The 17117-nt window shown below is 31.5% G+C and overlaps 2 protein-coding genes across 2 annotated transcripts; one reads left to right on the top strand and one right to left on the bottom strand.

Annotated features, from left to right (window-relative positions):
• The first annotated feature begins 2020 nt into the window (after positions 1–2020).
• Positions 2021–4648, top strand: LOC109337251 (3-oxoacyl-[acyl-carrier-protein] reductase FabG-like). Its single transcript, XM_019574183.1, has 3 exons — positions 2021–2471; positions 3326–3555; positions 4280–4648. The coding sequence occupies exons 1-3, from the start codon at positions 2120–2122 to the stop codon at positions 4556–4558; spliced, it is 861 nt and encodes a 286-aa protein (XP_019429728.1). The 5' UTR covers positions 2021–2119; the 3' UTR covers positions 4559–4648.
• Positions 4649–13846: 9198 nt separating this feature from the next.
• Positions 13847–15022, bottom strand: LOC109337252 (uncharacterized mitochondrial protein AtMg00810-like). The gene is made up of 2 exons (XM_019574184.1): positions 14233–15022; positions 13847–13908 (listed from the first exon to the last, which is right to left on the bottom strand). Exons 1-2 carry the CDS (start codon positions 15020–15022, stop codon positions 13847–13849), a joined length of 852 nt encoding a protein of 283 aa, XP_019429729.1.
• Between the last annotated feature and the right edge of the window lie 2095 nt (positions 15023–17117).

Here is a 17117-nt window from a genome sequence, read left to right as displayed (position 1 = left end):
ATATTTTTTGTTACAAAATGCATCAAAATTCTAAATAAATATTGTTTAAATCGCTCTTATAATATAGTGTTAACAAAAAATAATAAAGAAATATTGACTCGTATATTATTTGGACTTGTCTTCACAATATATCATGTTTTGTTTAACTTAATTGCATTTATCATATTTTTTGTTTAAAAGATTACACTTATTTCTTATGCATGGGTGGTCAGTGTAATGAAAGTAAAAATTAGGGGAGGTTTGTGTAGGTGTAAAAAAGTTAGGGTAGTTTGTGTAATTTCACTAAAACTCAGGGGGTGTCAATGTAATTTACTCTATTATATATATAATTTTAATATAAGAATATATACAAAAATATAATTCAATTGTTAAGGTTAAATAAGTCTAGTTAAAAGTAAATATATTAGGCTATTTAAATATAGACGTTGTGACATTTTTCTAGACCATATAGTAAAATAAGCCTTTAAACATGTTAACATATCAGATAAAACTTTTAAACATTTTAAAACTAGGCTTTGATTTTTTTATTGAGATAAACATGCGAGACTCAAACTTCTATATGTTATATAGGCTAAACCTCTTTAAGGCAAAGTTTAACCTGACATGTTTCTACTCTTGATCACCTCCAAGATAAACTCCCAAAATATCCATCACTACTCAAGATTAAATAAATGCATGTAAACATATATAGGGAGGGAGCTACGCATGTAATTATATATAGGGAGCTACGCAAGTGAGAACAGTTCTTATATAAAAATGATGAGAACAATAAATTTGGGTCTTACAACCAATCATGGATGGTTAGCATTAAAAGTTAGTTATTGGTCACATGATAGTCATGCGCATATATCATTTAATCTTAATTGTTCAATCAAGATCAAATGGTATATATTAGGTGTTCTCATTTCTCACAATAGCGCATTGTTCTCACGTGAGTAGTTTCATATATATATATATATATATATTGTAAGAGTTATTCATTGTCAGTGTAAAAAATTATAAATAATTACTTTATTATCTATCACTCATTTGGATTATATTTTTTAAGAGTCAATGATAAATAAATATAAGTGGTGAGAGATATAGTGATAATGTATAAAGTTGGAGAGCACATCTGATGTCACACTCAATGTGCCGATGCTTGTTAGTGGTTGAAAAATATTAAAGTTAAAAATTAATGATTAAGTATTTTCATACCAGTAATAAGGAGTGACACGTGAAGTAATCCACTTTTGGGGTAAAAGATGTTCACCCACCATTTTTTTTTAATTGGACTTACAAAATAATTATATAAAATTAATTTAATTAATCTAAGAGTAAATTATATTGACACTCGTGAGTTTTAGTGAAATTAACAAATCACCCGCACTTTTTTAAACCTACATAAATCAGTCATAATTACATATATATATATATATACATTACTCTTACTACCCTTGTAGAAGAGATATCTGTAATTTCTTAAACAAAAAATTATGATAAGTATAATTAAGTTAAACATATATGGTATATTGTGAATATCGTTCAAATGGTATAAGAGTCAATATCCATTCATTATTTTTGGTTCGTTACAAACTATATTAATAATTCTAATGAGATATTTAAATCACTCTTATATTATATTGGAGATAATAAAGTATCTCATGATATTAGAAGATAACTTATATCTTCCTCTAGTATGACATATGTATTATTTTGTTTACTTTTAAAAATACTTTGTAAAAAATAATTAAATAAGACATATATTATGTCATGGTATAATTTTAATGGTCAAATGATATAACTTATTTCCTTATATCTAAAAGATATTTTATTCTCTATATTGTAACTAACAAAATAATAAATAAAATTAATTATTGTAGTATTTAAATTTTTCTTGACAATATACCAAAATTGTTTAACCTAATTAGCGTCACAATTTTTTTGTTTAGAAAATTACATTTTTAGATTTAAGAATATGAGTGATTTATACAATTTTATTAAAATGAATGTGTGAGTATAATTTACTCTCACACCCACCATGTAATAATTTCTTTGTTCATTTTCCTTCCAATTTCTCATCCACTATAAAATGAAAACCATACTTTTCCTTCAGTAACTGATTCCAATAACTGAACCAATGTCCTCCCAAATTTCAAACCCCCTTCAACCATGGCACAAACTCGACGGAAAAATCGTTCTCATCACCGGCGCTTCCGCCGGCCTCGGCTTCCAATTCTGCATCGACCTCGCCCGAGCCGGATGTAGGATCGTCGCCGCAGCTCGCCGAGTCGATCGGATCAAATCCCTCTGCGAAGAAATCAATCAGATGATGCCTTTGCCGGAGGCCGGTGACGGTGGCAGTAACCTCCGCGCGGTTGCCGTGGAACTCGACGTGGCTGCTGATGGACCAACCATTGATATGTGTGTGCAGAAGGCATGGGATGCGTTTGGTTACATTGATGTGTTGATCAATAATGCTGGTGTTAGAGGTAATTAATAACTTTGATTATTTGAAATTTTGGGATGAACGTTTTATGGTTCTATGAAGTTTGAGGAATTTATGCTAGTGTTGTAGAATTGCGTGCAAATTTTTGCTATGATAGTTTTAGCATTTTGCTTGATTTCTCGTAAAAGTTGGAAGTTTCCTGTTATATTTGAAATCCAAGTTAGTTGATTGATGTGAATTTTTGTTGTTGTGCACAAGAGTGTCCATAGCAGATATAAGCAGTGTTTCAAATTGCACTCGGAAGGAGTCTCCACAATAGCGTAGCAACCGCATTCTCCCACAATGGCAATAAACGCAACCTAATCGCAATCACAACTGCAACCGCAGTTTAAAAATCTGGTTGATATGTGTTTTAGTTGAATAAGTTAGATTCAAAGCCCAAATTATCATATAGAAAAAATTCTCCCCTGATTTAATCCGTAACATAAGAATTATCAGTTTAGTTCCCATGACTCTTAAATTGTCCATGAGTATAGACAAGTTTAGGGACACATACATTAGTCCTTGCAATGCACCATTTTGACTAACATTTGAGATAATTAAAGATTAAATTTCATTCGTCTTTATGCTGATCTAGCTATTAATTGCTGCTAACAAGGAGGATACTTTATTGTTCTATGCAGCTTAATACCTTCTCATTTTTAGGCTAACTAACAATTGTTTGGGACATTGAAATGTTAGCCATTGTAATTATCATAGGTGCAAGATGCACCAAGAGTTCATTAGCTTTGTGGTTGCTGAGATCTTAACAAAGATCATAAGTCTTGTTTTTTAACTAAGTGAAATTGATAATCTTCTAACTAAATTGTCAAGTTTCCTGATTCTTGTGCTGTGTAGGAACTGTTAAATCGCCCTTGGATCTGTCTGAGAAGGAATGGAATCATGTGTTCAGAACCAACTTAACTGGTACCTGGTTAGTGTCAAAATATGTATGCATACGTATGCGTGATGCACAACGCAAGGGAGCAATTATCAATATTTCCTCAACTGCTAGTTTAAATCGGGGAAATTTGCCTGGAGGTACTGCCTATGCATCTTCAAAGTCAGCTGTCAATACACTGACAAAGGTAATATTATTTTACTTGCAACTTATCTTATAAACATAATCAACGTGAAAATCATTAGTATCTTATTTTGAATTTTTTGTTTCGATTTCTTAGTAATCTGTCCTACTTTTAGTGAGTAACTCACTATTCAACAAAAGAAGAATTATGTTTTCTTATGTACAATAACATGTCTTGGTACAAGCGAAAGATACCCAGGTCATTGAAGCATGAGGTCCCCAGTTCGATAATGTATTCTATGCTATCTTCTGTTCTATCTCCAATGATAGCATATGATCAAAATGAAGACCCAACATAGGCTGAATTATTTGGTTCCATGCTACTTTTTAGATTTAAATACTAAAGAATAAAAAGAAGCCCGATGAACCATTGATATGAGAACTTGCACTAGAAGCTTCTTAATTTTTTGTTGGTTTTCGATTATCCCCGAGTATTAAAGGTGAGAAATTATGAGGGGATTCTTTTACTATATAAGCTCAATCTTGGAAACTTTCATGGTACGTCCTTTCAGATTCCACATAAGATAAGAGTAGTGAATCACCATTGTCAGGAGGTTTATGTATTCCCACATTACTGTATTGAGTTCCTGGCTTTGCTTCTGTGACTTTCTGCTCTCATTATATCATTATTCTGATAATCGCGAAATTAGATGTTTTCAGCTTTCTGATTTTGTTCAAAATAAATAAAGAGTGTCTAACATTTAGCTTTGGTCTATGGCATTTGACAGATCATGGCATTGGAATTGGGGGTATACAAAATCAGAGTGAATTCCATATCACCTGGACTGTTCAAATCTGAAATCACTGAAAACTTAATGCAGAAAGATTGGCTGAATAAGGTAACTTTGAAAACAGTACCTTTGAGAACACATGGCACTTCAGATCCAGCATTAACATCACTAGTACGTTACTTAATTCACGATTCTTCTGAATATGTTTCTGGTAACAATTTTATTGTTGATGCTGGTGCAACCTTACCTGGAGTACCTATCTTTTCCTCTCTGTGAATATTGTAGACATTGTGCACTGATCATAACTGGGTATTTCCATTAAAAACAATTTTTATTTTGATAGAAGAAACTGTCAACTTTATTCTAGTATGTTTAATAAACTTGATTAGAGTATGAAAAAATGGTTTTTATAGAATAAAGGTTTTTTAGAGAATTTAGCCATCTAGGAGTTTGAAACTTCAAAAATTGTTATGATTACTTTATTGTGGGTGAACACCATACCCTAATACTATTTGTTTGTTTTACCACTTGTTTTTTGTTTGTATTGTAGATTAGAAATTGGATTTATGCTTAATTAATTATACTCATCATAATGGTTCAACGTTAAAAAATGATTATTGGGTCTATCACCGGTCTTTTTTTGCGCAAGTACAATTGAAGATAAGATAACTGATGAACACAAATTTGTTATCTTAAATCTTGTCTCATATTTATCTCGAGCTAATGGAAATATCATATATCAATTAAACTTCAATATTATTACTATTTTTATTTCATTTTCATTGGCGTGGATCAGATATCGGAAAACTGATTTCTGTTCCATACAATGACAGTTCTATTACAAGCCAAGATAAAACAACCTCTTAATTGTAGAGAATTATTTTTAATACCTTCAACTAACTTCTCACTAGGTGTTAAAACTTCTAAATATAGTGGTGTAAGATATTCCAACTTGTGTGAATAACTTCAAAAGAAATGCCATAACTAAGGTCACTTTTATAATATATTGATGAGCCAACTCAAATAGTGGTCTAAGCTAAAGCCAACTCAAAAATAACAAAACTGTAAAACTTAAAGTGGAGACTAGGACTGGACACAACCCTCAAACTCAGCCCTACCTTAGCTTTGGGTTAGATTTGGAGTGAAAACTCAATTTTTTCTGAAAAACATTTTTATTTTATTTTTTACATTTTTATAAAAATAAAATTATAAATATTATAAAGTTACAAAAAGTAAAAAAAAAATAGAAAAAATACATTGAGTCAATTTCTAACTTTTTGAATTTTATAAATTCATAAATGACTTTTTGTCCAAAAGGGGTTTTGTAATTATTCTACGAACAAATAATTTTATCAATGCTAACTTGGCAGTTAGAAAGCATTTACGATAATTTTTATTTTAATTAATTTAGAGAATAATTAATAAAACATTTTGTTTTCAGCGGTTACACTTTAACTAAAAAATTGTGATTAATAAGGCAACTATAAAACACTTATAGCATATATAATTCACAATAAAGAGATGAGAAAATTTGGCGCAAAAAGAGATACAAGCAACTGAAATAGCATATATAAAACAAGAGAATAATATACTTCATTATATCAGAGGAGATAATTTATCTTCTCCAGCTAGTAAAAGTATGACATGTGTAATATTTTGTTTAGTTTTAGAAATATTTTTATAAAATATGATGAAACATGACTTATCTTCTTATATCAGAAGATATTTTATTCTAAAAGATAAAAAAAAGACAAAAAGGAAATGGAAAACCAAAAAAAGAAAGAAAAAAGAGAGAAAAAAATATGATTTTTTTGTGCATATCTCGTGGCCGCCATCACCATTGGCTTATCATTTATGCAAAAATTATAAGCTAATCATCACCATCGAAATTTACAACCAATGATCGGCTAATCAGCAGGTTTTATTGCACCAACATTTACTAACCAATTTAAGCTAAGAGTTTTATCATGATTTTGTAAATAAATAACTAGAAACTAATCAATATTTGAATGAATTAACTCAAAATTATTTATACTTTGCTTTTTCAACATCATTTCTATCTTCTATTATTAGTTCCCTAATGCAAAGGGAAAAAAGTCATTTCCCTAACCACCAATTTCTTAAATGATTAACAAAACATATTATAATAAGCTTGGATGTTATCTTAACTAATCAATCTAACTCTTTTCCTCTAAAATAGACCCATTAGATTATATATTATAGTTCAAACTCAACATGTGATTTCCACCAACATATTCAACATCTAAACTCATGCTTTAGGTAATCAAACTAAAATTAGCATCAAGAACAAGAATTAACCATTGAAATCATTGTATAAACATGAATAAATGGAAACGAACAAAATAACATCAAAATGAATAACTACATATAATCTTAACAAGATATGAGATAATTATTCATTTTCATCGAAATCAATACAACAAATAAGAGAACATGAAGAACCTTCACCGTAGAGCATCAAGGTAGGCACCACAAGGTTACAATGCCTTTAATGTCCAAGTTTTTTTCTCCAATGGGTTGTAAAAGCCCTAAAACCACCAGCCTATGTCTAAAAAATAGGAAACTAAGGAAATGGGAAGATTAGGTTTTAAAAATCATGTGTTTTTCCCTTTTAAGGTTGCAGAAATTCAAGCATTTTTGCTTAGCAAGAGGAATTCTCGCTAAGCGAAAATGTCCAAAAAATATATCCAACTCTGCTCACTAAGTTGCGGCTCGCTCAATGAGAGCAGTTTTCCATATTAAGTCCATCCGTAACATTTTAGGAACATCATGTCCAAAAATCGACTTTATCCAAATGTTAATGAATGTGATGTTACAACATCCTAGAAAGTCGTGCATGGCTATTGTCTCATTCTCACTCACTAGTCGCGAGTCCCCCGAGAGAGTTTTGTTGCACATTTTGTTGATCCTACCATTTATTTTGAATTTCCAAAGTAGGAACATTAAATCCAAATATCTCATCGATCCAATAGAGAACAAATTTGGTGTCAAATATTACTAGGATTACTTTGGTTTGAATCCTTGTTTTTCTCTCTAAAAATATACTTATAAGTAAAATATTAACTATGGGATATTGATAATGGCATGAGTAAACAAATTATGCTCAAATTAAGTCAATTAATTACAATTGTAATCAATTAGAGTCTAAAAATGTTAGCAAATGTTATCCAAAAATGTGTAAATTTAACACTTAGCAACAAATCATACTCTAAGCACTACAACACTCTTTAAAGGCTCTAACGCTACATATTGTAGGTTAATTGGCCAGTCATCCTGCTCCCGTCGACGTACACACTTGGAGTGACACATGTCACTCACACATAGAAATTATTTCCACTCCCATAATTGTCATTTCCTGTGCACCATCCTTCCATGTTTTCAATGCGCCATCCCTACACCATTTTCCATTCCACTAGTTTCCTCTCAACATGTTGTAACACCCCAATTTTCATATAGGAAAATATATAATTTCAAGGTACGATTTACTAAATAATATTCAAGATGAAGGAAATTTTTCAAAGAGGTTTTATGATTATTCCATCTACAATTCATTTATACATACAAACAAACAAACAACATAGAGGGAGTAAGACATTAAATCATGCAAAAGCGACAAAGTGGATTTATAAAGAATCATAACATTAGAGCGATACAAACAATTGCAATGCCATAATTAGACAATATACACAACAATTATTATCTCTACTCATAACAAATATGTCCAATGATGAATGATGTTAGCGTATTAGGTATTTAGATGTATACACCATTATTAAGTGATCTCTCATGCGATGCTCATGCAATTTCACCAACCAATCACCATCAATTGCATGGAGGCCAAGACCTAGTGGGAAAGCAACCGAGAGTATAGATTTCATTAACAATGGCAAGTAACGATATCTATTGTTTTCCAGTACTTCTATCAGAAGTGCTTCTGTGGTAAGCCCAGTCTATTTCAGGAATCCTCTCTACCGATCACGAAATGCGCAAGGGGTGTCAGAAACTACTTAGTTTGCATGTAGGACTTCCTGATTATACGGTTTATAATACCGGACCCTCACTGGATCATCCTAACTAAGCAATCCATCAAGGCTTCTTGACGAGTCACCATCATTGCCACCCCTATCCAAATCCCAATGATATTGCTATCATCATATCTTTCCATATTCTCCAACTCCAACTAAAAATGCAATGATGTATGCACATTGATCAAAGTTAGTCCACTAAGTCTTTTATCAATATTATCTCAATTTCAATTTCCAATAACATTACCTAAGTTAGTGGTCTCAGCCCCAATGCAATTTTTATCATATAATTGTCCTCAAGACGAGCTCAAGACATAACTTAGTGATCAAAATAAATGCATAATGTCCCAAGGTCACTACACTTTCAAGTGTATGAATAGCCATAGGCTCTCAAGTATATGCAAATAATTCTCATTCACATATGAATTTAATCATGATCACTATCACTATGATAAGTCAAACATAGACATTCAATATTAATTATAGTAGTCCAATAATAGTATAAAGTCATATCAGTACGCCATCAATATCAAACATAAAATCATTCAATCAAGACACAATATTTTAATATTCGTAACTAAAATGATTAAATGAGGAAGTCCATAACAATCAAGACAATTGATCATTCATTAATCTTTTTAGCCTAAGGATCCTCCAACTAGTGAGTATCATTAGAGACCCCAATGCTACATTCTAATATCACTATGTCTAAGGCTTCTCTCTCACCTGAGAGTTTACGTAAGCTCCTTTCTCCAGCAAATAAACTAGTTCCTCTGTCGTCTCCTTCAATCTTGGAATCTTTTCCCCTCAACATGCCAATCACAATCAAGATAAAAATTAAATTCTAATTTACCTAAAACTAACAACACATATGAGTTTTAACCGTAGAACAGTACAAATATATATAGATATATATGTACTATAAGGTATTGGCTTTAGAACTTTATACCAAACAGTACCTAAATAACCAAATAAATCATATTAGTAACCTGACATTTGAAAATAAGCTTCGTTAAAATAATTGCACTACCATGGACCACATACAGTGTGAATTTATTCAATGTAAATCAAGAATTGTTTTGGCTAATTAAATGCAAACTCTTAGTACCGAAGTTGAAGAAAAACCCATCCATATATTATAGAAAGGAGTTGACTTTATAAAATGTGAAAGGGGAAAGAAGCAATAATTGTTTCCATACGGGTAACAATAATGTAAACATAACAATTTCATGAATTATTGAATTTAAGGGGGTTGCACTATGAAGAAAAAATTGATTACCTAGTTATCTTCCCTTTCTTCTACCAATTGCAATTAGGAAGTGTACTTTTTTCTTCTCCTCACTCAGCACACACATATGTACTTACCAATTAGGTTAATGTTTTTCTTAAAAATATTTTTTTTTAATGCGATTCTTATCAAATAATAAAATTATATTTTATCTCAAGTAGCTAAGATAAATAAGATAATCACCATAGAATAACCATCTAACCTATCTAAATAATTTTTTTGACATAACTATGATAAAGATTAACCAAATAATTAGGGGTTGACTATTAACAAATATATCTATTTGCAAATTAGTTGGAAAATTTGTGATGTTACACATGTGGCACACATGTAAATTTTCCTTCTTCTATGATTTTATTTATTTATTTATGTCAATTTTGTTTTTTCCTTATGAAATATGCAATATTTCTATAATAATAATAAAATTAGTTTTTATTAAATAGAAAATGAATAATAATTAAATGTTAATAAAATAATTATAATTAAAAATATTTTAATAATTTCATAAATTTATTTTATATATTTTCATTACTTAATTTATTTTTGATCTTGGTCATGACTCATGTTATAGCTTCATTTCTTCTATCGTAGCTAGAATTTGATTCTAGGCCAATACACTCTATTTACTATTGATTCTAGTAAAACAATTAATCATGTCTAAATATTTTTATCACATAATTAATGAAATTTGTGGAACTTTTGTAACCGGACCATAACTAGTATTGTATATTCATTTCCGCTTAAAGCGAGAAGTTGATTCACGGTTGATGTAGTCCTTTCTGCTCTCGTAACGAGAGGTCAATTCTTGGGTAATTCACTCTCTTTACTATTCATGCAATTTAAGTAATATAATTAATTATTTCTAAATATTTTTAATCACATAATTAATGAAATTTATGGAATTTTTATAAATCGAATGCAACTGGTGTCTTACTTCATTTCTAATCAAAGTGAGAAGTCGATTCATGATCAACACTACCTTTTTTCTGTTATTTCATTTAATTAAATTGAAATAATTACTTTTAGTAACATAACTATTGAGACTTGTGGAAGTTTAGTAGCCTCTTCATAGCTTCTGTTGTATCCTTCTTTCAACTTTCTAAACGAGGAGCTAATTAATGACAAATTTGGTCTTTTTACTATTGATTTCATTTAATTATAAATAATAAATAATTTATTTAATAAAGTTAAACAAACCAACTAATCAATTTTCATATCATAAATAAGTTGTCTTGATTTCCTTATTGCACAAGGAGATATGTAAGATCAAGATAAACTTTTGGCAAACATAAAAAATATAATATTTTGTTTTAATAAGTAATTTTTTAATCAAATGAATTAAGGGTATATAATTTCATGCAATTAATGAGAATATCATTTTAATACAAGAGGACAAATTGCTAACACATTTCTCGATTTGTAAGCAACTTTAGAAGTGAGAAAAGCTTAGAATTTAGGTTCAAAAACCATATTTTCTATGTTTTTAACTGCAAGAATAACATAATGGTGACTCTAAATCATCCAAATCAATTGAGAAATGAGCATGTCACAACACTAGGTTCCTTCCACCAAAAGGGATTGACCCGCACAAAATTCAAATGAGACAATAGCAAATTGTTGCAGGTTCATACTTGTCATTATTCTACGGAGACAAACCTAGCAAGTAGGAATTGAAGAAAACATCTCACACATGTAAGACATTAGACTGTTAGGGATTTAATAATAACATTACTCTTCATGTTTTTGTTAATATATATATTGATTCCCATTTTTCTACAGGCTTAAAGAGTTTATTAGAAGAAATTAGAAACAACTAGTAGAAGAAGAAAAGCAATAAGTATTTGTAGTATGAATTGTCTAAAATATACCATGTCTTGTAAAATGCAGAAACATCTACAAAAAAACTCATACATTGTTTATCGCGCAAAATGCTCATACCTTGTCAATTATTTTAACTTCTAACAACTCAAAAGTTCTATTTTTCACTAAATTAAATCTAGTCTTCTATTTATTTTACAACCAACTAAAATCAATGGCATGAGAGGTATGTTCAGTCATTGCTAACTAGAAAATAAGTGTATAATTACTACTTGGTAAACAAGTATATAAAATATTTTTATTGTCTCCACATAGAATTTCTTAAACTATAGTCTTTCAACTATTACTATTCTCAGCTCAATAATTTGGATTGTTTGTAGTGTGATACAATATTTTGAATGTACTTTTTATAATGATAAATGTAGTTGGATTTGAACTCCGCACTCACTCTTTGATCAAACTCTGATTCTTTGTTTCATACTATTTAGAACAATCACCCATATAAACACCTCAATATGACTAACTTCTAATGTCTTAGTCAGTTATTCACTTATTCAAGAAAAGCCTATACCTAGTAACTTTGATACATAAGAATGAAAAATATGACTGATAACAACATGACCATATGTCTAGTGATTCATCCATGTGACTTGAGTTTTATGCAACACCTCAATCGTGCTAGCCGCCAATGTCTTGATTTATGATAACACTTTATCATAAGTAGATCTATGTCTAGTAACTACAAATATAAAAATTCAATAATATGAACTTTCAAGCACATTTATATATCTAGTAACATATGTTATTCAGTTTAAAAGTTATAAAATCACAATATTAGTTTTATCTCTAGATATAAAAGAACGTGGCATGCAAGCAATGACAAATATTACAAGTCTTTATGTCTGTAAATGCAATATTTATTGAGTAAAGTAAGTTTAGAACAACGTAAAATATTGATCAAACTAAATGCAAGTATTAAGTAAAACAATACTCAAATGAAATTGAACTTTGTCGATTAATATTGAATAAAAAATGTTTACATTGAGAACATACTACATTAACTCCAACTAAAGGTTACTTAGCTACTCATATCTACAATGTGTAAGTAGGATAGAGATAATATACTTGCGAGGCAGTAGAACCACACACAATTGGGTAACAATTATCATTTATGATGCTTACACTTAGTTTCAATGAACTAAGTGAGCTAAACTCTTTAAAATAAAGTTATAAAGAAAATAAAATTCGAAGAAGTAAGTAAGTGTCTTGAGTGAAGTGTGCAGAAGCCTTTAAATAGTGTCCACGTGTTAGCTTTTGTGCTTAGTGCACCGTTGATGGGTGTAGGATCCAACTGGCTGAATACGATTCTTGGATGCACCAAGTTGCGCGGAGCGTGGCTTATTGCGCTGGACGCACCACCTATTGCACTGAGTGTGAGATCGACGTTGAGCGTCATCTTGGTAGTAGCTAAAGGATGAATTTCCTGAATTTAGACAATCAGCATGAGATTTGCGTTGAGTGTGACTTTGTCACGGAGCATAGCTATCAAATGTTGTCAAATTCTGTCATATTCAACGAGCGTGATCTCTGCAGTGAGCATGACAAAGTTTTTCCCAGAAACTTAGAATTCTCCACTCTTTTGTCCAGTTTAAGCCTACAAAACCACTCTGGTGTAACACTTAGCCAATAAAATGAGTATTTAGTCATGTATAAGCACTTTTCCAATAATTTAAGTTGATTAAGTTGTAAAGTGCCATTAAATTAAGTGTTAATTATAGATCAATTTGGCATTTAACCGTCATCATTCGGCATAGAATATCACTCTATCTATTTTCACTACCTAAAAAATCATTTATCTATACTAAATCATTTTTAGACCTCTTGAGCTATGGCTGGCACTATTCAATCACCATCTATTCCTATCCAAATTTTATCTAGAGAAAACTATGCTTTTTGGAGCACTAAAATGATTAATTTATTCCACTCCCAAGATTTATGGAATATTGTAGAAGCAGAATTCACTACTCTAGAGAATACTTCAACTCTTAGCATCGCACAGAAAAAGGAGTTGAATGAGAATGTGCAAAATGATGCAAATGCATTATTTATTCTACAACGACTTGTGGTATAGACTATACTTCCATGAATAATGAGAGCTACAAGTAGGAAGGAAACACGTGATACACTTAAGAAAAAGTTTCATGGTAGAGATAAGGTGTGTACTCTTAAACTTCAAACTCTTAGGTCTAAGTTTGAATTACTTTATATGAGAGAGTTTGAGACCATACAATACTATTATTCTAAAATAAAAAAATAATCAATCAAATGAAAGCCTATGGAAAAAATATTCTTGAAAAAATAATTGTTGAGAAAATCCAATCTCTATTCCCCAAAAATATGACTCAATATTTACTACGACATGATTATCAATCCATATGGCAATGAAAACCGAACACGTAGGTAGCTGACCGAACCTGTAAAAAGATAAAAGAAAGAAGATTTAGAAGAAAATGTTTCTCAACATAAAACTTTATTCTGTAATGTAATTTTTCTAAATTTCAAAGTACAAATTATATCCCTATTTATAGCAGAGGGAAAACAAACAAAACTAGAAGCAAAAGGGCTGATGTGAACAACTAGTCACCCCCTCTAACTAACTGAATCAGTTACTGCATTAACCTAACTGAAACAAAGCTACTAAATGTTTGAGTTGTTAATTAAGTTAGAGCTTTAACTAATACCTTCTGAACAAGTTAATTGAAACTGAATTTTAATTTAACACTCATTCTTTAATATACCCCCTGAAACTGAGGGTAGTTTAACTAGAGAGGCTAAGTCAACTACTCTGAGTTGTTTCCTTAAAGCTAGAAATCTAGTTGTAGCTAGAGGCTTGGTGAGTACATCAGCTGTCTCAAAATCAGAGGGGATGTGTTTCACTTGAAGAGATTTGGCTTGAATCTTATCCCTTACAAAGAAGAGGTCTAACTCTATGTGCTTGGTCCTCTTATGGAGAACATGATTATGAGCCATAGCAACTGTGCTTAAATTGTCACAAAGAATGAGAGGAACTTGATGAGGAACCTTGAGTTCTGAAAATAAAGACTCCACCCAAATCATTTCTTTAGAAGCTAAAGCAAGACTTCTGTATTCACCTTCAGTGCTGGATCTAGAAATTCTTTGTCGTTTCTTTGACCACCAAGTTATAATATGGGGGCCAATAAATAAGCAAGCCCCTGATATAGACTTCCTATCATCAAGATATGTGGTCCAATCTGCATCACATAAGGCAGTGAGATGAATAGGCAGAGTGGGAGCTGCAGCAACCTTAAGATGAATTCCAAAAGTAGTGGTTCCTTGCAAATACCTTAGGATCCTTCTTACTGCAACCCAGTGTTGTTCAAGATGCTGACTCATAAATTGGCAGACTTTATTAACACTATAGGCTAGATCAGGTCTTGTTATTGTAGCATATTGAAGTGCTCCAACTACTAATCTAAACAGAGTAGGATTGTCAAAGAGTTTGGAGTCATTTTTGGACAGCTTACAGGTAGTTTCCATAGGTGTTATGCTAGGTTTAACACAGTCCATTTTTTCCTTCCTAAGGAGATCTTTGATGTACTTTGTTTGGGACAAAAACAAGGATCCATTTGGCAAATGTTTAACCTTAATGCCCAAACAATTGTCCAAGTTCCCAAGCTTTTTAAGAGGAAAGGCAGAGCTAAGCTTGTCAATTAGTTGAAAGATTGTTGAACTTGATGATCCAATAACAATAATATCATCAAAATAAACTAAGACAAATGTTTGATGGGCACTGGTGATGGAAATGAACAATGAATTGGCTCATTTACTTATCTAAAATCCTAGTTGAATTAGAGTATCTTTTAGCTGTTCAAACAACTATCTAGCGGCTTTTTTAAGTCCATAAATAGCCTTGTGTAACTTGCAGACACTATTCTTATCACCATTCTGAAATATAGTGGGTTGAGTCATGTATACCTCTTCATGTAGAACACCATTAAGGAATGCATTATTTATATCAAGTTGATGAATAGTCCACCCATAGGTTACAGCTAGAGTGAGGATTATCCTTGGCCACAAGTATGAATTTTTATTTATTGATGGGACCATCTTGATTTTCTTTAATTATGAAAACTCATTTGCACCCAATTGCCTTCTTGTTAGGAGGTAGAGGAACCAGGGATCAAGTTCCCAATTTAAGAAAAGCATTATACTCCTCTTGCATAGCACTTTCCCAGACAGGATCAAGCAAGGCTTCTTTGGGAGTTGAGTGTTCAGTTTGAACAAGGATTAGATTGGCAAGGCTGGGAAAATGGTTTTATTTATTCCAGATTTTGACCTAGTTGTCATAGGCTGAGAAGAGGTTGGATTGGGCAGAATAGGTAAAGGGGATAAGGTGGGGACAGTAGATGACATATATGAGTTTGTAAGAACACTTTCAACCATAAGGGAAATGGAAATAGGAGAATTTGGGCTAGATAAAGATAATCTTGGAGTAAGGCCATTTTGAGAGGACATGTTGCTAATGGTGGCAGTGGGAGGCGTATGACAAGAATGAGGTAAATGGTGAATAGTAGAGGATTGAGAAATTTGATCCTTATATGGGCTTGAGACAAATGATGTGTTTTGAGTCAAGGTTTTGAAGGGAAACACAGACTCATTGAAGGCAAAATCCTTTGAAATATACAACCTGTCATCCTTAGACAAACATTTATATCCCTTATGAATTGATGAATATCCCAAAAACGTACACCCAATGGATTTGTAATCAAGTTTGTGTGTGTTTTAGGGTCTAAGTAAGGGGAAACAAGCACACCCAAAAATTCTTAAGGCTTTGTAATTAGGGTTGGTCCCAAATAGAAGGAAAAATGGTGATTTTTAATTAAGAGTAAATGGATGGCAATTTATTTATTAGGAAAACATCATTGGTGAAGGCATATTCCCAAAAAGTTATAGGCAAGCTAGCATGAGCCAACATAGTTAACCATGTTTCAACAATGTGCATGTGTTTTCTTTCTACTTTACCATGTTAGTGATGTGTATGAGGGCAGGATAATCTATGATTGATACCTAAACTAGATAAGTAGTAAGTAAAGGGTCTGAATTCACCCCCCAATCAATTTGAACAACCTTAATATTTTTTTTTTAAATTGAGTATGACAATCTTAAGGAACTGTTTAAAGATAGTGATAGTTTCATATTTTTGTTTTAGGAGATATATCCAAGTGTGCCTAGTTTTGGCATCAATAATAGACAAATAATACTTGAAACCATATTCAGATAGGACTGGTGCAAGACCCCACAAATCAAGATAAATTAAATCAAAGGCATTAAAGTAAGTTCTAGGAGATTTAGGTGAATGAACTCTATGGGATTTACCATAACGACAAGCATTGCAGAAATCATAATATGTTTTGTTTGACTGGGAGATATTACATTGAGATAAAACTTTGTTTACAACAGAAGTATGGGCATGTCATAACCAAAAATGTCACAAAACAAAGGAGGAATTATTCCTAGAATTAGTACTAGCTAAAGCTGTGGATTTGAGCTTGGCATCTGGACTAGAAGTAGATGCATAGCCAGTTGACTTCTTTGGAAACAAACTCTGGAAAGCATATAAGTCCTCTGAGGTGAGAGACCTTTTGAGAAGTATTATGTTAGA

This window comes from Lupinus angustifolius, unplaced genomic scaffold, assembly GCF_001865875.1.
Source record: "Lupinus angustifolius cultivar Tanjil unplaced genomic scaffold, LupAngTanjil_v1.0 Scaffold_3_68, whole genome shotgun sequence".
Classification (NCBI taxonomy): domain Eukaryota; kingdom Viridiplantae; phylum Streptophyta; class Magnoliopsida; order Fabales; family Fabaceae; genus Lupinus; species Lupinus angustifolius.
Note: the sequence above shows the minus strand (reverse complement) of the source record. Positions and strands in the feature narration are given on the sequence as shown.

What these genes read in the sequence shown, in the direction of transcription:
- LOC109337251 (XM_019574183.1), top strand. Translation starts at nt 2,120, where the DNA reads ATGTCCTCCCAAATTTCAAACCCCCTTCAACCATGGCACAAACTCGAC. An exon ending in CAATAATGCTGGTGTTAGAG is followed by an intron (nt 2,472 to 3,325) that starts GTAATTAATAAC and finishes TGTGCTGTGTAG; the next exon opens with GAACTGTTAAATCGCCCTTG. An exon ending in CTGTCAATACACTGACAAAG is followed by an intron (nt 3,556 to 4,279) that starts GTAATATTATTT and finishes GGCATTTGACAG; the next exon opens with ATCATGGCATTGGAATTGGG.
- LOC109337252 (XM_019574184.1), bottom strand. Translation starts at nt 15,022, where the DNA reads ATGGACTGTGTTAAACCTAGCATAACACCTATGGAAACTACCTGTAAG. An exon ending in ACTACCCTCAGTTTCAGGGG is followed by an intron (nt 13,909 to 14,232) that starts GTATATTAAAGA and finishes ATCTTTTTACAG; the next exon opens with GTTCGGTCAGCTACCTACGT.